The sequence below is a fragment of the Tupaia chinensis genome, unplaced genomic scaffold (assembly GCF_000334495.1).
Source record: "Tupaia chinensis unplaced genomic scaffold, TupChi_1.0 Scaffold142652_1, whole genome shotgun sequence".
Classification (NCBI taxonomy): domain Eukaryota; kingdom Metazoa; phylum Chordata; class Mammalia; order Scandentia; family Tupaiidae; genus Tupaia; species Tupaia belangeri.
In genome coordinates, this window is record NW_006202498.1 from 297,115 (window position 1) to 322,250 (window position 25,136).

General features: G+C 35.9%; 1 protein-coding gene across 4 annotated transcripts in view; it reads right to left on the reverse strand.

The window, feature by feature from the left end:
• Nucleotides 1–25,136, reverse strand: part of LOC102502487 (UDP-glucuronosyltransferase 2A1) — a 51,439-nt gene that overhangs the window by 11,448 nt on the left and 14,855 nt on the right. For 2 of the 4 annotated variants that reach the window (XM_006163586.3, XM_006163584.3), the window contains exons 2-3: nt 4,081–4,229; nt 2,454–2,585 (exon numbers count right to left, since the gene is read on the reverse strand). In XM_006163586.3, the coding sequence (XP_006163648.1) occupies nt 2,454–2,585; nt 4,081–4,229 (281 nt within the window). Of the gene's footprint in view, nt 1–2,453; nt 2,586–4,080; nt 4,230–11,831; nt 12,621–25,136 lie in introns of those variants that run through there. The other 2 variants (XM_006163585.3, XM_006163583.3) reach the window with 2 other exon arrangements.

The window sequence follows — 25,136 nt, forward strand, 5'->3', positions numbered from 1 at the left end:
CTTTCCCTCTCTCCTCCCTCAACATTTCTTCCCTTCTTTCTTTCTTTTTATTCCGTCTTACTGCTTTTTCCTTTTTTCTTTCCCTTTTTTGAGAGAGGATTAAATGTGGGATTTGCTTATATTTGATTTCTCAATAAATAAGGCATTTTGTTAGAATTTTAACAATTTTTATGTAGTTTTCTTCTTGGAGGAAATAAAAAATTCAGACAAAATACCATAAGATGACAAACTTTTTTTTTTTTTTTAGAGAGAGATTTTTGCTATAGGACATATACACTTGCTGGAGAGACAAGATAGACAGAATGAGAGAAAGCAAGATATCACCGCTTGGGGGAATGACCACACTGCCATCTCTTTTCTTCCATTCTCCTCCTGGATTTTGATACGCATGAATTGTGCCTGACATAAGTTTCAAGCCTCCAGGACCAGGACTCAAATCCCAGTTGGATGTGTGGGAGTCCAGCACCATAACCACTACATCACCTGTTGGCCTGATTACAAACATTTTTTATTCTATTTTATTATTCTTACTCTTATTATTTTTTAAAACATTCAATCACTACATACCATTTGGCTTGTAAAGAGAATTTACCCAACATGAAATATACCTCAGACCAGACCAGTTGAGAATACTATACCAGTTATCATCAATAGGTAATTAACAATTTCTATGTTCCATAAATGTTTTGATTCTCTACTTTTTCTCCCTGATTTCCTTCCCTATACTCTTCCCCTCTCTCACTCTCCCTCCACAGTGTCTCCAGTGTCCATAAGTATTTTCACTGCTTTCATGTCCTCCAATCTTTCAACCTCTACCATAGAGTGCAGATAGTTGGTATATATTAAGTGGAGACATACAATGTCTCTTTCAAGGTTGGCTTGCTTCATTCAGTTATACATCTTCCATATTCAACCACTTTCTATAAAATCTCAGCATCTTGTTGGGTTTTTTTATGGCTGAATAGTATTCCACAGAGTATATGCCCCACACGTTTTCAATCCATTCATCTGTTCATGGACATTTGGATTGATTCCATGTCTTAGCAATTGTGAATAATGCTGCAATAAATATTGATGTGCGAGTGCTTTTCTGACTGAGCATTTTACTGTCCTTTGGGAAGATACTCAGGAGTGAAATTGCTGGATATTATAGTAGTTCTATTTATACATCTTTGAGGAACCTCCATATTGTTTTCCGTAGTGGCTGGACCAACTTGCATTCACACCAACAGTGTAGGAGAGTTCCTCTTTCACCACAACCCCACCAACACTTAGCATTTTTTGTATTTTGATCTTTGCCATCCTGACAAATATTGGGTGGTTTCTCATTATGGTTTTAATTTGCATCTTCTTTATGATGAGGGATGTTGAGCTTTTCCTCATATGCTATTTGGTTGTTTCTATACTGATGACAAACTTTTAATGACTTTTAATGTTTAAGTTTAAAAACAAAAATCAAGAGTTTAACATACCTAAGTAGCATAATTGCCTTTATAGCTTTGTGTGCATTAACCAATATATAAAGAGTCCTAAGACATTTTATGATTAGGACTACATAACCAGTAACATATAGAATAGTAGTGATAAAAGAAAGATTAATTGAATATCATAAATTAAATATAGTATATTTGTGACAATTGTATTAGAATTTTAGCTGTTTTAATTATAGAATATTCAGTTTGGAAAGATTAAGAAAATCTAGGCTTCTGCTTCTAAACCTCTTGATAAAACATACAAATGTGGAGCATATTCGTGAGCATGATTTTTCTCTATTCTATGTATAGCATTTTCTTTTCCCAGACAGTAGAGATAACATATTTTGAATTTTTGACAGTAAGCAGCACAGGCCAATAATTTCTCACAGTAAAAGTCTAGTGAGGGACTTAACACCTTCATCTCTATTCCATTAAGGATGATTGATTATGAAAAAAAAGATTCAATAGCAATGTCAAGGCTCAGTGAGCAAATAATCAAATGTTACTAATAACACTGTATTGTTTTACAAATCTTTACTTTAAGCGATACGAACTATGGTCAGTGCATTTATAATGAATTCTAACTTTCATCTGAAAAGAGTACTCTCTGCAATTAGTAAAAAGCTGCCCACCAGAATTAGAGGTTGTACTGACCTTCTTTTCCCAGACTATGGAGATAACATATTTTGAACTTTTGAGAGTAAGCAGTGCACGCCTAAAGATTTCTCATAGTAAAAGACTAGTGAGGGGTTAACACCTTCATCTCTATTCCACTAAAGATAAATGACTAAGAAAAAAGATTCAATAGCAATGTCAGGGCTTGGTGAGTTACTGATCAAATGTTCCTAATTCCACTATATTGTTTTACAGATTTTTACCAACTATGTTCAGTGAATAATGAATTCCAACTTTCATCTGAAAAGAGCACTCTTTGCAATTAGTAAAAAACTGCCCACCAGAATTAGAGGTTGTACTGACCTTCTGTGGAATCTGGGCAAGGGCTGAAGCAATGATATTGGCCTTTTCGTCTGTGAGGTTTTTGACCATTGACCCCAGAGAAAACACCACGATACCATCTTCACCTGAGCTCTGGACAAATTCTTCCATTTCCTACAGAAAATAACATTCTATTATAAAAATGCAGCATCGTAGGGAAACAAAAAAAGAAGAAGAAATAAAAGAAACTCATCTACAACCCTAAATAGGAAAAGTCTAGAGAAGTGAAGCATACATTGTTAGAGTGAGTCTGTCTTCTAACATGTAGAACTGTTTGGTCTTTTTCAGAAGAAACGTGTTTCTAAATTGTATGGTTTAAATGTATAATTAGTAATTATAATATAAACATGATACTGAAACCAAAACATTACAGGAATGAACAGATAGTAAGATAGCTTTGCTTATGATAGGTGGAATTGTTACTCTCAATGCTTAAATTACACTAAACAATAGAGTAGTCTGTAAATGTGTAAAAAAAATTCCGTGGAAGGAAGCCCAAATAAAGGTTTAGAGTTTGAGTTGTAAAATTATTATCACACTAGGGCCAGCAGATTGCAAAGCAGTTACATCGCTGGAATCCCACACAGATAACTTCAGTTCGAATCCCAGTCCTGGTGGCTTGAAAATCACACCAGGCACGTATTCATGTGTACCCAAGATCCCAGGAGAATGGAGAAGATGTGGCTTGGCTATCCTCCCTGGGAGGTGATTTCTCACTTTCCTTTTCACTGACTCCATATCTCCAACAAGCACACACACTCTAAAGCAAAACCTCTTTTAAAAAAATTATCACCATGTCAGTTATATCCCATGAATTATTAATAAATTCACCTACTTATTCTTGTTAGACAAATATTCAGGATCATTTTTCATAAATTTATGCAAGCCTATTTTACTGGACTCAGAAGAAATGCATTATAGAGTAACATTTTTTAAAAAAGGTAACACAGTCAACCTGCTATAATCATCATGCATCTTATCTCTCAATTCAGTTATTGGTCTGGCTCTGATTTTCTGTCCCGTAATCCAGTATCCACATGATAGACACAGTGATTTCAATTTACTTACTTATTTATTTCTTTATTTATGTTTGTTGACAGGTGCTGCTTATATTTACAAAAGAGAGAAAGACAGACAGAGAGAGAGAGAGAGAGAGAGAGAGAGAGAGAGACTGAGAGAAAAGAAAGAAAGCACCCTTGAAAAGATTTTAATCCCTTCTCCATTTCTCCATCCTGTTTGGACTTCATGTATGCACACACACACACACACACACACGTTCATCACACTTTTGAAGATGTCAGTTCTGGAATATGAACCATATCTGGCCACATAGGATCTTGCTTCCTTAAGCATAGGCCATAGGACTGGACCTATAGTCATATTTTTAACAATCCATTTGAATCATTTTATTCTTTAGCCTAAATTCTCAATACAAAGTTCAAAAGACTCAGTGTTACTCATGACAGACCCCTATGATGAGTAAAACAGATTTGTAGTGGAAAATAGGAGACCTCTAGCCATCTATTTCTGTTATTGAGGCTGTAAACTTTAAAGAAAAATCAGATATTTTATTATAAGGTGCATTAAACCTTCACCGTAATAGACCTACCTTTGGTAAAGGTTTGGAATGGTTGCAGTGCAATCCTCCAACAAACTCAAAGTTAGGTAGGTAAGGACGAGGAAATTCAAAATCCCAGTATGTCCGGATTAGCCAAATTTCAGCTTTCCCCATAATCTCACATAATGTAGTGGGTCTTCCTAGATAAAATGAAGAAAGTTGAGTGGAGGGAATTAGTACACATGCTTATTTCTGATAAGCTACAATATTAAGGGGAAAATTAGGTTCACTAGAATACTTACTATGACTATATGTTATAATTACGGGAAAATGGAAAGAAGGAAGGAATAAATGAATAGAGGATTTTGCAATGGGGGAGTGAAAGAAAAGTAATATGTAAGTGCCATTTCATAACAATAAATAAAAATGTAACTGAAAAATTTAATATTCGGATTTTTCTCTCCAGCTAAATGGCAGATAATGGATTAGCCCCATTATATATCAACCCGACACCTCTCAATGCTTTTCCATCTTCCAGTCAGGAATATATTTTTGTCTGCTAACTTATTGTAGGATTCTCCCAACCTCAGACCATCTTTTCTTCCTGAGTCAAACCTCATCACATATATTGGTTTTCCACTATTTTTTCCATAAGAATTCCTTGAGAATTCACATTCAATATAATCTCCTTTGAAGTATAACATACACAAGAACATATACCAATATCACACACTTACTTTTATGCTTTGTTTAAATGATATCTTTGGAAAGGAATTGATTCTAAGTATTAATTTTAGGAGATCTGTAGAGTAGAACTCGTCTGAAAATTAGAAAGTCAATTATTTTTACACGCATAAAACTTGTTATGAAACTGAGGAAAAGAAAACTCAGAAAAGAATTCTCTCTTATTAAGTATTCTAATAAAAACTGAATGGCACAAAGAGGTGTGGTATTATCTGTTGAAGACATTTTGTAGTTTTATCAACAGTACTAGGGAGAAATGTTCACCTGTTGAAATATCCATTTTGTAAGACAAATACTAATGTGATTGAATGTATGGAAGAAAATGAAATGAAAAAAAAAAAAAAAAAAAGGGAAAAAAAAAAAAAAAAATTTGCCCCAAATAAAAAAAAAAAAAAAAACAAAACAAAAACCCCCCAAAAACAAAACTGATGATTGAGGACCAGCAGATGGCATAGCTGTTGTGTCCCTAGACTCCCACATGGTTTGACCAAGGTTTGAGTCCTGGACCCAATGGCTTGAAAATCATGCTGGGTGTGTGTGCGTGCATTCTCAAGATCCCGAGAGGAGAATGGAGGAGAAGGGACTGCTGTGTGACAGTCCCTGCAGAGGGTGATTTCTCACTTTCCCTCTCACTATCTCAGTCTTTCTCTCTCTTCAGTGAGCTCACGTGCTCTAAGGCAAAAAATGAACTCTTAAAAAAGAATGATTGTATACATCCTATGGTAAATAGTCTTTTATTAGAGTCATCACTTAGTAGTGTTTGAATAGAGGTCATATAGCCAAATGCCCTAATTTGATAATGAAGAGGCATTGCCAAAGGAACTCAACTTGAAATTCCCAGAAATTGGCTAAGAACCCCACCTCATATCTTCCACATCAATGTGTTTATGTCCTCCATGTGCCTGTTCAGTGTGTGCTACGTCCTTCCTTGATTACTAACTACACACGTGAATTCAATGTGCAAGAATTTTAGACCACATTTTAAGAACTAATTAGCTTAGGGCCAGCAGGGGTACGGTGGTTAAGATGCTGTATTCCCACATGATCGACTGCAGTTTGAGTCCTGGACTTGGTAGCTTGCTTTCTCACTTTTTCTTTCACTCTCAGATCAAATTAAAAAATGAATACTAATAATAACAAATAAAATTAACTAAATAATTCTTTTAAAAAAAAAAAAAAGAACTACGTGTCTTAAAGCAGTCATTAAAATTCTACAGTTAGGGCAATGATTCACCATAACGAACACAAAGCTGATGAAAAACAAAAAAATAAGATTGAACAAAGGTACACAGAAGTGGGCAGATAATTTCAAGAGACATTTTGAATGTTATATTGAGGAATTATGAAACAAAAACATGCAATTAAACTTTGCCATTAATCCTTTTCTTAAAATACTCACATACAATAGTTTTGCATTCAGTGGGTGATTACATAACACATAATATATAAGTAAGCAAATGAGGTTTGGAATTCAGTGGGTGGCAGTTATTGGTCTCTGAGCAGTCCATTTGAGCTATGTTGCTATCTACAGAAACTTGCCTAGGTTTTCTAGGTACGCATTTTTTTCCAGCAGTATGTGCGAAATTAATTAACAACTTCGGGGTTCACTTTTGTTTTTCAAAATTAAAATACATTGTCCCTACTTTTTCTTTACCTCTGTGAGTTCAGTATTGAGGTAGCCTTGCTCAACTATATTGGAAGAACAATATCGTAAGGGATACAAAAGTAATAAACAATTAATTTCTTGATACCTGATGATGTAGTGAACAGAACATTCTTTCTGTGGATAGTTACGTTAAAGAAAAATAAATTTCAAGGCATTTATAGTGTGGGATTTTGTTGTTTCTTTTATTACTGTACCAATACAGTCATTCAATTAATTTATTTCAAAATAAATTGACATAAAAAACATTTCCTGGGACCAGCAATTAGCATAATGGCTATGTCTCTGGACTCCCATGTAGTCAACCATGGTTCACGTTCCAGACCCGGTGGCTTAAAACTCACGCTGGGTGTGTGTGCATGCTTGCCAAAGATCCCAAGACGAGAATGGAGAAAAAGGGATTGTGGCATGGCCAACCCCCCTGGGGAGTGATTTCTCACTTTCTGTCTCTCTGTATCTCTCTGTCTGGAGAGCGCACGCACTCTATAGCAAAAACAAACAAACAAACAAACAAACAACTCCAAAAAAAGAAAAAAAAGAAAACATTTCCTGTTACAAATCATTTGAAAATAACATTAGATTACAAATATTTATTTATATTTCAGTTAAAAGAGACCAAATCTAAAACACTAACATGTATTAAATTATAAATTGATAGAAAATCATATTCACATATATTTAGAGTGCTATATGCAGCTATATTCATGTAGCTATATCAATATCAAAGTAATTTTAGCTATATTAATATTATTTAGCTATATTAATATTAAAAATAATGATTTGTACTCATGAAGCATTACTAGAAGCAAAAATGTTAGATAAATTTAAAAACTGAGTTTACCAGGAAGCTATAATATTGTAATTCTACACTTGAATGCCCCTAGCACATTAAACCCTATGAGGCAAACACTGACAAATTTTATGTAAAATTTAAAACTACACCATAATTGGGATAGATTTTATGAAAGATTATTTAAAAACTGACATAAAAATAGAGTACCTCTTATCTATATTTAGGACATTTCAGATTTTAGATTTTTTAAAAATTTTGATATATTTACATATATATAATGAGACATCTTGAGGAAATGACCCCAATACAAATACAAATTTTATTTATGTTTCACATACATTGTATACACATAACCCAATGCTTATTTTATATGCTATTTTTGTATTGCAGTGTTTGACTGCAACCTGTCACATGAGGTCAGTTGTGGAAATTTCCACTTATGTCATCATAACTGCACTCAAAAATTTTTGAATATTGGAGCAGTTTTGATTCTGGATTTTTTAATTAGAGATTCTCAACCTCAGTCACAAACATGATGTATCTGTAGTGTAGGAGCTACAAGGTTCAGAGCTTGATCTAATGGATATATATATGACATTTTGATCACTCAACATAGAGCCTATACATTTTTTTCAAGGACATGTATAAATATTTCTGAGATTTAACCACATAATAGGTCTTAAAATTAGTGCCCATAAATTTTAAATAATTTCTGTTATACACATCATATTTCTAATCACAAGGCAAAAAGTTGAAAATTAAAAAAATTAATTCCATGCTATAAATTAAACTCATGAATTGTCTAAATTGTTCATCTCCCCCATATTCATGTACTGATTGCTAAATGTACTTATTATTTAACAGTAGTAAAGGGAAAATATTTCTCCTTTTTCTCTTGGACATCTTCCTATCCATGAGAACATTGCCAAGCTCATCTATTGAGTAGATATGAGATAGATGTAGAGAGCCAAGCCCAACCTAGAATACTGACTCTCAAACTTATTAGAAAATCTGCACAAGAGCAGTAGAGCCACTTACCTGACTCAGCTGAATCTGTGAGTTCCACTGCAGTTAGAACTATACTGTCAACACAGACTCAGAAACCATAATAAATGACTTCTGTTTCATGCCACTGAGTGTTGGGATTTTTTTAAAAATAAAGCTTTATTGTCATAATAGCTAACCCATATACTGCCTTATACTAGAAAATGCCTTATACTAGAAAATAAAAAAATCATTTTTGAAATTCTTTGACAGGTAGAATCAGCCAACAACCACAAAAACTCCTGAAATAATATAGATGAAAATAAATGAAATATGGTAACTATGGAACCTGAAATAAATTTCTAGTTATTATTTATTAATAGAAAATAGAGTGCATGTAACTTTAAAAGTTAGAGAAAGGGTAAAACTCAGAAAAATGAATTTATTGATATAAAAGTATAATTGTTGATATAATCATGAGCAAGGATATTTTTGGGGTGTTGGAAAAGTCATGATGTATTTCTTCTGTCTTTCTATGTAAAACTGTGTCATGACTTTTCTGACAACCCAATATTAGAATATAAATTTAAAATTCAATCTTACAGACACACACGAATATATGCTATAACCCTGAAAATGATTCGTTAACTGAACTCAGTAATGTTTTAATAGAAAATTTCATGGATGTTGGGGCCAGCAGGTGGTGTGGTGGATAAGGGCACTGGATTTCCACATGGCTAACCATGGTTCAAGTCCTGGACCCTGTGGCTTGCTTTCTCACTGTCCCTTTCTCTCTCTCTCGTCAAATAAAGAAAAAAAATAACAATGACAAATGGAAATAAATAAATAATTCTTTAAAAGAAAAAAAAAAAAAATTCTTTAAAAAAAAAAAAAAAAAAGAAAATCTCATGGATGTGGCCAAACAGCTATGCAGCAATAAAACATGACATTCTGTCAGGGTAACCCAAATAAAAAGATTCTGAGTTCACATCTGGAGACTTCCCTGAGAACTCCAGGTACATTTGTGCCCGTGATCTGGGGCTGGCTCAGGCTGGGATGGATCAAAGCATCAGGACTTTGTACAAGTGTTTTCTCTTTCTCTACCCTACTGTCTGTGTCTCTCTCACTCATGAAAGAAATACATTTAAAAAATCTATTAATAAAAAAGAGACCAAGAAAATATTGGCCTTATTCCAGGAATAAAATGAAAAATTTTTAAAAAATTATATTTCTCTCATGAGCAAGAGAGCAGAAAGACAGCTCCCCAACAGGGTCTTGATGCTGCAATTCCCCAGCTTCAGCCAGCTACAGATCTTAGGAATGTACATGCCTGGCATTATCAGAGAGGCCTCCAGATATGAACCCAGAATCCTCCCATGTGGCTTAGCCTCATAGACTGTCACATTTTACTACTGTGCATTGTCTGGCCCCAGTAGTTTAAATTTTAAAAATAAATGAATGCTTTAGCAATTGTAACTAATGCTGCAATAGACATGGATGTGCAAGTGTTTTTCTGACTGAGGGTTTTCCTGTCCCTTGGGTAAAACCTAAGAGTGGAATTACTTGGCCGTTTGGCAGTTCTATTTGTAGCTTTCTGAGTGGCCATGCTTCTATCCCTTCTCCTCCGTTTTGCCATCCTGTCTGGATTTTGGGCACACATGCACATATACCCAACTTTTTTTTTCTTCTTTCTTTTCTTTCTCCTTCTTCCTCTCCCTCTCCTTTTCCTTCCTTCTCCATCTCCTTCTCCTTCTGATTCTTATTCTTAGTTTTACTATAGGGTGCATGTGCTCAGAGAAAGAGAAGAGAGAGAGAGAAGGAAAATAAGAAATCCCACTGGGGAGGAGGGACAACCATCACTACACCACTATCCCTTCTCCTTCATTCTCCACTCAGGCATGCATGCTCACACACCTGGTAGGATTTTCAAGCTGCTGGTCCAGAATTTACATGGCACAGTCAGTTATGTGGGATTCAGAGCCTTAACCTCCACCTCACCTGCAGGCCCACTAGCATGTTCTTCAAGCTACTGGGGATGGCACTTGAACCAAATTTGGCCAAATGGTACCCTTATGCACTAGACCATGGGGACAGCCAGGTGAGTATTTTAAATACTCAGTATGATCGTTTGTTTGTTAGTTCATGCTTTCTCCTGAGTTTTAAAAAAAATTAGAGTGAGACCTGCCTCAGTTGGTGGATTCAGATGAAAGCTATGTATATGAAAATTACAAAGCAAAAGTATTCTTTAGCAGAAAAATCGAGTAATTAAAATAAGCAAAAATGAATGTTATCGGTAAAGTTAAAAACAGTACTATCTTTTAACTCCATAAGACATAAACTATTTTACAATTTTACACTTAATTTTTCAGGTTTTGTATACTACTTCCAAAAGCATGAATCATTCTAGGAAACTTTTCAGTATGACCAGCTAAGATGAAACAGTTTTTACATAGAACTTATTGAAGTTTTATTCTTAATTTATGGGCCAGGTGAGAATGGCAGGTACCCTGAGCCAAAGAAGAAGGGTATGAATTTGAGAATAATAATTAGTAATGCTCAAACTTTTGAGGGGCAAAATTCGGGCAAAGTAACTTACATACCAAATTCAGACTCATTGTTAATATAGTTTACATCTCAGTGTAATACGGACATCAGAGAAAGAGATGATTGTACTTTTACCACAAACATTACAATATCTTTACCAATAAAAGGTAAGAGCAACTCACATTTCAAAATTCAGCATGCTGGATGTAGTATATATTTCATATTTGGCAAAATTACATCTCTTACTGAAATGACATTTGGGTGTGTTTTCTTTAACTGTTTTGCTAATAACCTATTAAGTACCAAGGCATCTTAGAAAATGGCTTGATGACTGTAGATAAAGAATAATCATGGATCAGGCAGTGGTTAAGACAGGTGGATCCCACAAGGCTAATTGCACAGTGAGTCTCAGACCTGGCAGCTTGAAAAACATGCCAGGCATTGGTGGATGTATGCCCAAAATCCTGAGAAGAGAATTCAGGGGATAGGATTGTGCTTTGATTATCTTCATAAAGGGTGCATTTTCACTTTCTCTCTGTCTATCTCTCTTTAACAAGTACACAGGCTCACTAGCAAAAGAACAAACAAAAACATCAAAACAAAGCAAAGAACAAAACAACATGAAACCACAGCAAGGGATTTCTTGCCTTTTTCCCCAATTAGTTATTGATAAACAGTACATTGCTATCACTTGTATTTGTGTGAAAATCAGATTCAAAACATATTCTGTTTGTCTTCCTAGGCACTTCTAAACTTCCTAAGTGTTGGTTGATAACGAGGTTAGCATGAAAAGCAGAGTCTCGGGACTAGCAGTTAGTGTCATGGCTATGTCGCTGAACTCCCATGTAGTCGGCTGCGGTTTGAGTCCTGGACCTGGTGGCTTAAACTCACGCCGGCGTGCCCAAGATCCCGAGAGGAGAATGGAGGAGGGGGGATTGTGGCGTGGCCATCCCCCATGAAGGGGTGATTTCTCACTTTCTGTCTCTCTGTCTCTCTCTGTCTTTCTGTCTTTCTGGCGAGCACACGTGCCCTATAGCAAAAACCTCTCCCAAAAAAAAAAAAGCAGTCTCTTACCTAATACTTCACTGTAAAACTGATCCCAAAGCCAATTATCATATTGTTTGATCCAGATGTCAAAGAAAAAGGTAAGCAGCATATTTTTCACTCTTTTAAGCAGCATATTTTTCATTTTTTCCATAAAGGTCATTCTGTCTGTCAGTTCCCCCATGGGAACCGGCACATAAGAAGGTGGACTTGGAAGCTGCCCGCAATATTTCTCCAAAGTGCCGCCCATGGAGAGCCGGAGCGTGTAGACAAAAGGAAGTGCAAGCCACTCGGCCACCAGCTCTCCACAGGGAAGCGCGGGGTCTATAACCATTACGTCATACTTGGTTTCCTGGAGCTTCATCATGAGTGAGTGATTGCTGGTCACACTCTCACAGAAAACTTTATGTCTTACAGTTACTTCAGCCATGAATTCTTGCAGCTTTTTCGCTGATTGCAAGCGTGACAATGTTGGCATGACATTAACAGCTAGATCTAAAAAGCTATTTAGTTGTCTCAGATAAGTTTCTCTGTCCAATGAACCAGGAAGCACCTCGAAGTTGATTGCAGAAGGTTTGCTGTAATCAATGAGGAAACTTTGTGAAGAAACCAACACTGTCACCTCATGGCCCTTCTTTGTAAGTTCTTCCAGAACAATCTTTAAGTTGAGCCAATGGCTCATGTCGCAGGGCCACACTAGGACCTTCCCACAGAAACCACATCCAGCAAAGCAGAGCTGCAGCAGCAGCATCGCAGCTGCCCACTTCTCAGACCGCATGCCTGCAGCTCTCTCACACACTGCTCTGCAGAGGTTTGCTGGATACAGAGTTCAGTGACAATCTGGACACAGAAGAAGTTAAATATTAACTTCTACAGATAGTAAAGGACAGGAGTGCAGAGAAGTTTATGTTGTTTTGTTTGGAAAGAGGTGACAATTTTATGCATTGAAGAGGCATTGCAAGTATTCTAAGTACTCTTTTATTTTTTGAGAGATTTTTTGTTATAGGGCGTGTGCACTCGTCAGAAAGACAGAGAGAGACAGAAAGACAGAAATCGAGAAATCACCCCATCCTCAGGGCAGATGACCACGCTGCAATCTCTTCTCCTCCATTCTCCTCTCCGGATCTTGGGCAAAAACGCACATGCGCTTGGTGTGAGTTTAAGCCGAAGGGTCAGGGACTCAAACCATGGTCGACTACATGGGAGCCCAGCGACATAGCCATTATGCTAACTGCTGGTCCCAGTACTCTATTTTAAATAAACAGAAATTTAATATTTTTTGTTGATCATTTCTAAATAATAGAAGAACTCACTTAAGTAAGTCCAGTATATTTTATGGATCATGATGATTGATAATTTGAATCTCTATAGAAAGATACCTGCTCAAATTTTAAAATCAGGCTCAGGAGATAATCATACAAGTCCTTAAGAAAAACTTTTTAGACATCTGACTAGGCTTTAACTTGTAGAGAAAAAAAAAAAGATATAAATAAGGTGATACATTAACCATATGATAGGAAACAAAGTTTGATGAATATGTCAGGGACAATATGATGTTGGTTTGGGGTTACAAAGCATAGAATGAGCATTCTTATGACTTATAAGAAGTGAGAAGTTATCAGGAGTTAAAAAAAATGAAGAAATATGTGATTCATAGTTTGAACAAAAGTATGACAGACTCTAGCAAAGACATTTGACCTACAAAAAAATGTGTGTTAGTGATTGAACATTGTGGAGATACCTATCTGGCTTATGAATTCTTGAATCTCAGGGGAAGGGTAAAATTTAGAAACATAAATTTTGTGTCCAGACATCCTATCATATTTTGAGGCAATTCTAAAGTTTTCTAAATTCTTTATTTTACATACCATCAACAAAAATTTTAGCACTAAGTATATGCCAGTTTTTACACTATGCACAAGGCATAAAGAGATGAATCTGCTACAGTTCCAGTTAAAAATGAGTTCACAGGCCCAGCCTAGTGGTCATGCCCATAGCCTGATGGATTTTGGTGCTGGAACCCACATGGCTAATAGCAGATTTGGATGCCTAGGTCTGCCTGTAAACATGCCAGGTCCACACACGCAGGTACCTAGGATTCTGAGAAGATGGAGATCTAAGGAAAGGGACCAAGATCCTATCAAGGTAGCTTTCTCTCTCTCTTTCTCATATGTGCTCATGGTCCCTATTATTAAAAAAAAAAAAAAAGGAAATGAGTTCACACGTTATTGCAGAAAATACATTAGTCAACAAAATTTTTTCAACAAATATAAGAGAAATTGGTCTAAGACGGTAGGGGTTAATTGAGGAATGAAGTATATTGTTTAGTGAAGAAGGGAATGATGAAATAAAAGTTTAGCTAAGTCTTTAAGGATGGGTAGTCTATGGGTCAGCAGGTGGCATGGAGGTTAAAGCTTTGGATTCCACATGGACAACTGCATGGACCAGGCGGTTTTCATGGTTTGTTTTCAGAGAGATATTTTTGCTATGGGGTGCATCTGCTCACCAGAGAGAGACAGAGAAAGACAGAAAGCGAGAAAACAGCGCCCCTCCCTCCCCCAGAGGGGATGGCAACACTGCAGTCCCTTCTTCTCCTTCTTGGATTTTAGGAACACTTGCACACACGCCTGACATGAGTTTAAGCTGACAGGTCTGGGACTCAAACCACAGTCAACTATATGGGAGTTCATTGACATAACCATTATACCATCTGTTGGTCCCAGGAACATGCAGTTTGAAAATCATGCCAGGTTCTTTGATGTGCATGCATAAAATCCTGAAAGGAGAGTGGAAGACTGGAGGAGAAGGGTTTGCAGTGTGGCCATCACCCCTATGCAATGATTTCATGTCCCCCCACCCCTCTGTTTCCATGTGCCCTAAAAAAAGCGGGGAAATGCATATTTTAGTAGGCTGAAAAATATAATTCCCAAGTAAAATATCACATCAATGTATTTGATTTCTATAAAATGTGACAACATGTTAAATTGGGGGTTATGTTTATTTACAAAATTTGGTGAAAATGGAAATTGTAGACATTTCAAATTGCTTGAGAGTTTTTCTGTTTTACTGAAAGCAAAGTTGGTTCTTTAGGAAACACAACTGGAAAACTAGTATCAAAAATGGAAAAACCGTGTTGCCTAATTAAGATTTGCATAATTTTGGGTGGTATCTGGTAGAAAGCAGGACTCCCACCCTAAAACCTCAGAAACAAAACATATGAAAAAGAGCATAAAAGGACACTAGGAAAACAAGTAATTTTGTAATCTTAAAGTGCAAAATCCTTTTGTCCTTTTATGTGGGGTAAACAATATTGAAACAACTAAGAAATCAGGTAAGTTTATCTATGGACTATGACAAAGGTCATATGTTATAAAACACTTTAAACAAAGGCAGAGGGCAGTGCTACATGCTGTAGTTCAAAAGTTGGCCTCCAGATATGTGTTATTAGAAAAATAGTTTCAAGTTCTTTTCTTTCTTTTTTTTTTTTTTTGGAGAAGTTTTTGCTATAGGGTGCGTGCACTCGCCAGAAAGACAGAGAGAGAGAGAGAGAGATAGAAAGTGAAAAATCACCCTCCAGGGAGGATGGCCACGCCGCAATCCCTTCTCCTCCATTCTCCTCTTGGGATCTTGGGCACACAGGTACATGCGCCTGGCATGAGTTTAAGCCACAGTGTCCTGGATTTGAATCGCAGTCGACTATGCGGGAGTTCAGTGACATAGCCATTATGCTATCTGCTGGTCCCCAAGTTATTTTCTTATCTGAGAAAGCTGAAGTCTCACTTAGATTATATGGTGAGGTATATTTGCATAAATTTAAAAGTGCAGGCATATTTTCACTTATGGCAAACTAAAACATTTAAAATACTGGATTAAATATACAATTATCCCTTTAAAACTGATTTTTAATTTGATAAGACAATAAAAATCAGCAGACTACCAAGACAATGTAAGCATGAATTCTGAAGTATGAGCTTTCTCCAAAACTTAAGCTATTCCTTCAGAGGATATACAGTGTGTGTAGGAGTGGCGGAAAAGAACCTACGGGCTTGCTGAAGACCCATGTTGGACCCTAAGGTCTACCTTACTCTAAAAAAAAAAAAAAAAAAAAAAAAAAGTATTCCATTAGAACCAGCAGATGGAGCAATGGCTACATTGATGGATTCCCACATGGCCGACAGTGGTTCAAGTCCCAGACCCATGCCTTGAAACTCAGGCTGGGTGCATGTGTGTCCATGCACAAGATCCCAAGAGAAGAATGGAGGAGAAGGAATTGCAGCATGGCCATCCCCACTGGGAAGGGATTTCTTGTTTTTTTTTTTTTTTCTCTGTCTTTCCAGTGAGTGCCCACATCCTATAGCAAAAATCTCTTAAAAAAAAAAAAAAAAGAATTCCATCACACATAAGTCTGCAAAAGGAAACTTGCCTGTCTTGACTTGGTAGTGTGTAGAAGAAAAACATCATCTCTGAAACGTATTAACATACTTAGACATCATGTAAATACTTAGATATCATGTGAAATTCAAATAGAATGTAAACTAGAAAAGTCTCTTAGAGAAACTTTGACCCTGGCTTCAAAGGCTTTTCACAGGTAAAATTCCAAGGTTCATGAAGAAACAAAACTTCCTATCTGAGAACCAGGCACAGAGCAAAACTTAGAAACTGTTACCAGCAGTTGGCATAATGGCTATGTCTCTGGACTCCTATATAGTCAACTGCATTTTGAGTCCTGGACCCGGTGGCTAAACTCACACTGAGCATGTATGCATGCGTGCCCAAGATCCTGAGAGGAGAATGGAGGGGAAGGGATTGTGGTGTGGCCATCCCTCCTGGGGGATTATTTCTCCCTTTCTGTCTCTCTCTCTGTCTTTCTGGGGTGCGCACACACCCTATAGCAAAAACCTACCCCCATCCCCCAAAAAAGAAATGTTAGCATAATGATTTCAATTATCAACCTTGTTTGAAGATAAATATAAACTTATTTAGTATATTATGTTTAAAGATATAAAAGTAAAACCTGAAAATATGAGCAAGAAATAAGAATTTTAAAAGCATAATTATGAAAAAATTTAAGGAACCAAATACAATTCTACAAATAAGAAATTCAACAAACATAATTTACAAATCAATGAAGAATAAAAAATGTACGCTAGACACAACTATAAAAAGAAATAGTGACCCAAAAGAGAAATCTGAAGTTATTTAGAATTAACCTTTGAGAAAGAAACAGGGACTAGGAAATAGGATAGAATGATTGAGAGACATGGAGCTATCTCTGAATCTAGCTGCTGGTTTTGCCTGCTTGGTGCCTCCAGGTTAAACTTTTTTTTTTTTTTTTTGAGAGGTTTTTGGTATAGGGCGCGTGCATTTGCCAGGAAGACAGAGAGAGACAGAGAGACAGAAAGCGAGAAATCACCCCCCGGGGGGATGACCACGCCACACTCCCTTCTCCTCCATTCTCCTCTCGGGTCCTTGGGCACACACACACACATGCACCCGCTGTGAGTTTAAGCCACCAGGTCCAGAACTCGAACCGTGGTTGACTACATGGGAGTTCAGTGACATAGCCATTATGCTAACTGTTGGTCCCCAGGCTAAACTCTTTCTGAACTTGCCCCTTTTTCAAAATGCAAATACACTGTACAACAAGGCCTTACATTCATGTTCTATTAACCAGACTTCCTAGTTATTTTTAATTCTTTAATGACTAATTTCAAACTTGTAAAACTGTCACCAATGAAGTGTAGAGATTCTTTATGTAGCTTGTAGGGATTATAACTTTGGCATTTGTTTGCATAATGGTGAGTTTCTATTAGTCCTACTACATTTATTGATTGGAATTGTATTGCAAGGGATTATGAAGTTATAGGCAAACATTCAAGGAGTCTTCAAAATATTCAAGGAAAATATGTATTATGAAAACACCATGCAGTGATTTCAAAATTATTTGCACCAAAATAAATTTGTACTTTGATCCCATTTTTCTACTTAAAAAAAATCCCCTCTGGTAGTTAGTTTGATTTTGCTCATCTCAGGCTTTTTCTCAACAAGACATTTATTAACTACAAAGTAAAAATAGGAGAAAATCTGGCAGACACCACCTTAACTAAATAATGAAAATCAAAGTCACCTGTATTAACTCATCTATTTGTATGCCTCCTAATATGCACGCGAGACAATGTCAGGAAACCTCAAGTTATAGTATATTGAAAAAGACAAGAGTATTATTCATAAATTTTAAAAATACACAGAAAAAGTTAAGGGAACTACCACAAATGGGGAGAAAGTAAGAAGACTAGACAGGGAAAATTCAGTGTTAGAACCTGGACCGTATTTTAGATTAAAAAGAAAGAAAAAGACATTACTGGCATTGTTGGCAAACCATGTCTAGTTTGCTAGTTCTATTGTAGTTATACAAGCTATTCATAGCAAAGAAAGCTAGTCATTCTTAAATGTTTCATTATTCTTTTTATGGTAACAGGAATTGAAGGGATTGTTTCTTCAATTATTTTATTTATTCATATAGTATAAATGCACAGACATTTATTTTATTTTATTTGTTCTACTCAATTTTTATCATTATTTGTTTTGTTGCTAAAATTGTTTCAGATTTTATAAACTTCACATGACTCTGTGTCCTTTCGCTATGTCCCCATCATTTCTGAGCAGTTTTTACTTTCTGCCACCACGAGATGTTTCACACAACACTTTATCCTGTCACCGCACATGGCTTCTGGGAGAACTAGCACACCCTGTGCAACACCCTGGGAACTCGCACCTGATCTTGTCCGCACTTCCTGCATGTGCATTTTCTATCTTAATCTGTGCTCCTTCACTGTAATAAAATCAACCATGAATATAACAGCTTCTGAGTCCTGCCAGCAATTCTAGCAAATCAGCAAGCCTCAGGGTGGTATCACAGAAAGGGTAGAAAGTGGATTAGGGAGCCAGCTGATGACATGGTGGTTATGGAGGCTGGGTTCCACATGCCTGACTACATGATCTGAGTTCCAGGCCTGGTGACTTAAAAAGCAACATGTGAGGTGAACCAGAAGGTAGTGTGCAGGTTAAGAAATAGTTCCCAATGGCCAAATATGCTTGTGATCTGAGCCCTGGACTCGGTGGCTTGAGAATCACATGGGTATGGGTACATGGAGGACCAGAATCCCAAAAGGAGAGTGGAGAAGGAATTGCAGTGTGGCTACCCCCTTATGGGTTATTTCTCATTTTCTCTCTCTCTGGTGAGCCCAGGCACTCTATAGAAAAAGCTAAAAATCTATAAAATGAAACAAAGAAAATGATGGGAGCACATACATGAATGCACAAAATCCCAAAAAGAGGAAAAAATGGAGGTAAATAAAAGGTAAATGAAAATAAGTAATCGAAATAATGCAAATCAAAATTAAAATAAGGATATAATTTATACCCATTTTATCAGCATAATTATCTTAAAATAATGCCAAATATTAAAAGAATATACGTCATAAGATTTCTTATACTGCTATTAAGTATTTATATTAACACAAGCAATTTAGAAGATAGATAATGAGTGCTGTTTTTCAAAATCGAACATCTGTATGTTCTCTGACCCTGACATTCAACGATTACCAAAAAATAACTATTATATATTGGCCATGAGGTTACATCGACAATAATCAGGTTACAGAAACATAAAAATCTAGAAGAAAAAGTAAAACCTAGAAGAAAAATAGAGAGGCAAAGCATTAATGAGACAAAGAAATGGGGTATTATCTGTTGAAGATAATTTTATAGTATTATCAACTGCACTGGTGAGAAATGTACACATGTTGGAACATTCACTTTACAAGCTAAATAACGTGATTGAATATATAAGAGAAATTGAAATAAAAAAATTGTATGTTAATTTATTTTAAGGATTTTGCCATAGGTGGCCTGTGCTCACTGGAGAGGAGAGAAGCAAAGAGAGACAGTGAGAGGAAAAGGAAGAAATCACTCCCCAGGGGGCATGGTCCCACTGTGGTCACTTCTCCTCCATTGTGCTCCCGGGATTTTGAACATGCACATACATGTACCTGATGTGATTTTCAAGCTGCCAGGTCTAGGATTTGCACTGCCATAACCACCATAGCACCTGCTGGTCCCATAAAAATTGATGCTTTAATTGTAACATATGAAGATGTAATACAAAAGGAGGAGAAAATGGAGCTATATTGGACGAGTAAACACTGCAGAATAACTCTACACTGGTTTAAAAATAAATATGAACTGTTTAGAAATGAGCTATGAAGCCATGAAAAGTCATCGAGAAGACATAAATGCATACATGTTCTGATCTGAAAGATGCCAAGTTGTAAAGGCTACAAGATGTATGATTCCAGCTATTGGATATCATGAAAACGGCAAAAGCGTGGAGACGGGAAAAAAAAATGTGTTTGCTAGGAACCAGCGGGGAGGAAGTGATAAATAGGCAGAGGACAGAAAACTCTTAGGACAGTGAACTCACAGTGTATGACACTCTGATGGTGATCATGTGACATTATGTATTTGTTCGAACTCAAAAAAGTGTATAAAACTAAAAGTGAACACTACTGCAATCCTCGGACATTGCATGCTATTAATGTGTCAGTGCAGGTTCATCTGTGTATGTCTAACAAATGACCCACTGCGAAGAAGGATGATGACGTGGAGGGGCATGTGCATATGTGGCAGCTGATGCTATATAGAAAATATTTGTATGCTCTGTTCAATTTTTCTGTAATGGTAAAATTGCTCTAAAAAATAAAGTGTAGTTTAAAAAAAACAAAAACAAAAACCAAAAAACAAAGTAAAACCTGAAATGAATCAGATGCCATTGAAAGGGCAAGAAATCAATAAATTATGTGTTACTCATACATTGAAATAAATAACAGTGAAAGTACTAATACCTATAGCCAAATATATACAAATATATATATATATATATATATATATATCACATCTATCTGATAACCTCATTTCCTCATTTTTTTTAATCAAGAAAATAATGAACACAAAATTTAATAGTGGTTATATCTTGTTTGGAATCATGAGAAACATTTATGAAAACATAAATCGTATGCAAGTTATAAGTAAAGAAACACCTCCAGCAAGGTTTTACATTGCAATTCATGTCTAGCTTCAGTCAGTCAGGATTTAAGACATACAAGGGCTGGCATGTACAGGCAGATTTTGTGTCACAGTCCCGGGAGCTTCTCATGTGACTTCAGTGCCACAGTAGCTCGCATAACTTCTGTGCCACTCCAACCTGGCCCCAGAGTATTGCTTAATTAAAATAGGGTTTTTTTTTTTTTTTTTGGATTTAAAATGAACTATGAGCAGTCATGTGGTAGTGTCTATGTAAGGAAAATTATTCCACAGAAATATTATTTGTAGGTGAACTAAAAAGTAATCATTTCATGAAGAGTTAAAGAAGGGTGTGCATTGTTAGATTTAATATTTACTAACAGTTTAGAATTTGAAGTGTTATAACTTTGTCAAGTTAAATTTTAAAAAAAGTGAAGACTTTTATTTCATAAGGATTTAGTGAAATCTGGAAATAGAAGAGAAACAGTCACTTTATAATGCAAATTATTTTTATTTTTTTTTGTGTGTAATGAAAGGATTAGGAAAGTAAAGTGAGAAATTTCATGAATAAGATCTGGAATCTCTGTATCAGTGTTCACAACCGTTATTGCTGGGAGTTGTTTTAATAGTTATTTTTCTTTTCTTCATTAGATGGGCAATATTTTCTGAATGTCTTACTAAAGAAATTTTTACTATTCTAACAAGTAAAAAAAGCACACAATATATTTTATAATTATATTATTTTTCATAATTAAAATATTTTTTTCTCAGTAACTTATTATTTATTTGTTTAGTTAGTTAAAAGGCACATGTGTTCACCAGAGACAGAGACAGAGAGGGAAAGTGAGAAAACACCACACTGGAGAAATGCCCATACTGCATTTCCTTCTCATTCATTCTCCTCTCAAAATTCTGGACATACATGCACATGTGCTCAATATTATTTTTAAGCCAACAGGTCCAAGACTTATATGGCACAGTCAGCCATGTGGAATCCAACAGCCTTAACATTACACCACCTGTTGGCCCAAAACACTGTTGTGTATTGGCCAGGAATCAAATGCAGGCCTCCCATCTGGCAGGTGAGAATTCTATCATGGAAACACCAATGCCACCAACCATAATTTTAAAACTAGTAGAGACTGTCCTGAGTACATGGGAATTGTCCCCATAAGTATTATCATAGAATCAATTACGGATTCTATACCTTTGACATTATAGAAAACAAGAATCACAAAGTTCATAGATGAGTCATGATTGAGGTTGATGGGTTGTTGATGAAGCTAAAAGTCCTTCACGGTGATTCTTTTGAGTTATCCAAAATGTCATTTAGGCTAAAAGAGCCTGATCCCACTAAGAAGAACTACTGTTCACAACAAATTAAAAGCAAGTAGCTGGAAAATTTCATAGGATACAATATTCAATATGGAATTTATCCAATATTTTAAGAAATAAAAAACTATATTTAGCCAACTTTGACATTTAACCAAGGAATATGTAATGTTTGTCTGATGATTGTGCTAATCTATAGGTCAATGTGGATCTTCAAATTAAAGGTTAACAAAACAATTTAATGTTTTATCTATTTGAGGGGACTTCAAAGAGTTCATGGAAAAATGGAATTAATGTGTGAGTTAACTTGAGTGTGAAAATTACTTCACATTTTTTTCCATAATACACATTTTCTATAAACTTTTTGAAATCCACACTTCCCTTATATATGCAGGGACTCTCACTAATAAAATTTGTATCATTCAAGAATTTGACCAGCTAGATCTCATGAGATTCAGTCAATGGAGAGACTGGCAGATAATCAGAAAACAAGAAGATGGCCATGCTACTATCCTTTCTCCTCCATTCTCCTCTCTGGAGTTTGGGCATGCATGTCCACGCACCCGGCATGAGTTTTAAGCCTACGGGTCTGGGACTCGAACCATAGTTGACTAAATGAGAGTCCAGATACATAACCATTATGCCATCTACTGGTACCAGTGGTGATTTTTTTGTTATTGTTTCCTGTGTAAGATTTAAGATCTCCTGACTGATACAGAAAATAGTGCATTTAGCTATGTCCTTGAAATTTACTTCTATCTCCTTCAAGACATTTGGCATTATCCTTTACCACATGTCATGTTTCTCGTCTATTTTTCCCACACTGAACTGAAAAACAACCATTGCGATGGAAATGCCACAGAAATCTGATATGTTATTAAATCTGTGCTCAAACATAATAAATAAAATATATGGTGCTTCCCCCTTTTCAGTATCAGTTTACAGTTACCAGGTGTTTCTAATACTTTAAGAATGTAATTGGAAATAAAGGACAAACTGGATTTTTTCAGTTTTTCTGAGCAGTATACCTCAGTTTGAAATAAAATATTCAAGGTAGTCATTTGTTGTTTAAATGTGTTTAGTAAGATGAGGAACATAAGAGATTTAAGTAATTAAGATTTAATTTCTCAATAGATGGAATTGCTGAAACTAGATTATCCTGTAAAGATTAGAAGTTGAGAACTTTCTGTTTTATAAAAGCTTTTTCACACATTATATAATTTGTCATGGCTTCCTTTAAGAAGGAAGATTTGGTGTATGCCAGAGGCCATTTATGTTTTGCAGGTATTTATTGACTATACTTTTTGTGTATAGATCCCATGTTGGTGTAAATAGGAATTTGCCATTGCAACATTTCTCAGTACTTTGACATAAATGATATTCAATGTAAGTAAAATTCTTTATAATTGACATGGTATATTCACACATATAGTATACTATGGCCACCCTAAAGGGTACCGTAAAATTATTAACCCAGTTTTCAAGAGCAGAGAGCACTATGACTCAAATAGTTTACTTGCCTGAGATTAGCAAATGAAGCCTGAACTCAGAACCTCTCATGCTCTCATGCTTCTCCATCTTAATTTTGTAATCCCCTCTGCTTGGGAATATATACTGTTGCTCTGTACCTGCAATAGTCTGTATATGATACAAATATGAGCATAATTATTATAGAACATATTTCAAATGTCTTAGGAAAACAATCATGTGAGTAACATTTATGTTTGAAACAACATGTATTTTGAGATGTGAAATTGAAATCCAGAAAAAAAAATACAATTACATTATGAAGAACAAAAATACAGAATTTTTCTTACAAAATTCTAATTACTGTTTCTTCAAAAGAAAATTCAAATGTTAATTACCTTGTAGATGTCTTGTTTATATGTATTATATGCTCAATATCTTCCCTCTAGATCAATTCTATGAAGAAGTTCAAAAACTTAAGTAATAGAAAATTCAATAAGGAGTATTCCAATATCAAAAGAAGAAAAACAATTATGTAATTCTACTTATGAAAGGTAAGATTCAGATCAAGTTTGAGTAAGGGTATTCCTACATTTATGGCTTGTTGTGGGTTTTTGCACTTACTCTTATTTATACCTCAAATGCTTTTCCTTGAAGAATCCTGTTGGATCTCACTCTCACTTCCCTCAAGTTGTTTGTTGATATGATGCCCTTTACTCTGAGACCTTTCCTGGCCTTTCTATTTAAATGTGCAATTTTCAGGGTCAGCAGGTGGAATAATAGTTAAGGCACTGGACTTCCACATGACTGACCGAGGTGAGTCCTGGACTTTGCAGATGGAAAATCACACCACGTATGTGTGCACACATGCCCCAATGTAACCATTATGCAATCTGCTGGTCCCTTGAGTTACCTTTTAAAAATAGCACTATTGGTGTCAATGGTTAGTGTGGTTGTTAAGGACTCCCACATAGCTGACAGAGGTTCAAGTCCTGGACCCGAGGCTTGAAAATCATGCCAGGCACATGTGCTTGCATGCCTAAAATCCTGACAGGAAAATGGAGGAGAAAGGACTACAGCATGGCTATCCTCCTGAAGGGTGATTTCCTACTTTCCCTCTCACTATCTCTGTTTGGAGAGCACATGTGTCCTATGGCAAAATTAAAAAAACAATAAAACTTACTCTAAAACGTACCTTTTAAAATTAATATTGGTTGACTATCTGGTATAGTCTGTTACATAATAAGTTGGATGTTGTTACAAAGCAAGGAAGTGGATAAGAAGTTGAAATACAGGGACCAGCAGTTAGCATAATGGCTATGTCACTGGACTCCCATGTAGTCAACCGAGGTTTGAGGCCTTGACCTGGTGGCTTAAAACTCACACCGGACACATGTGTGTGCATGTCCAAGATCCCGAGAGGAGAACGGAGGAGAAGGGATTGTGGTGTGGCCA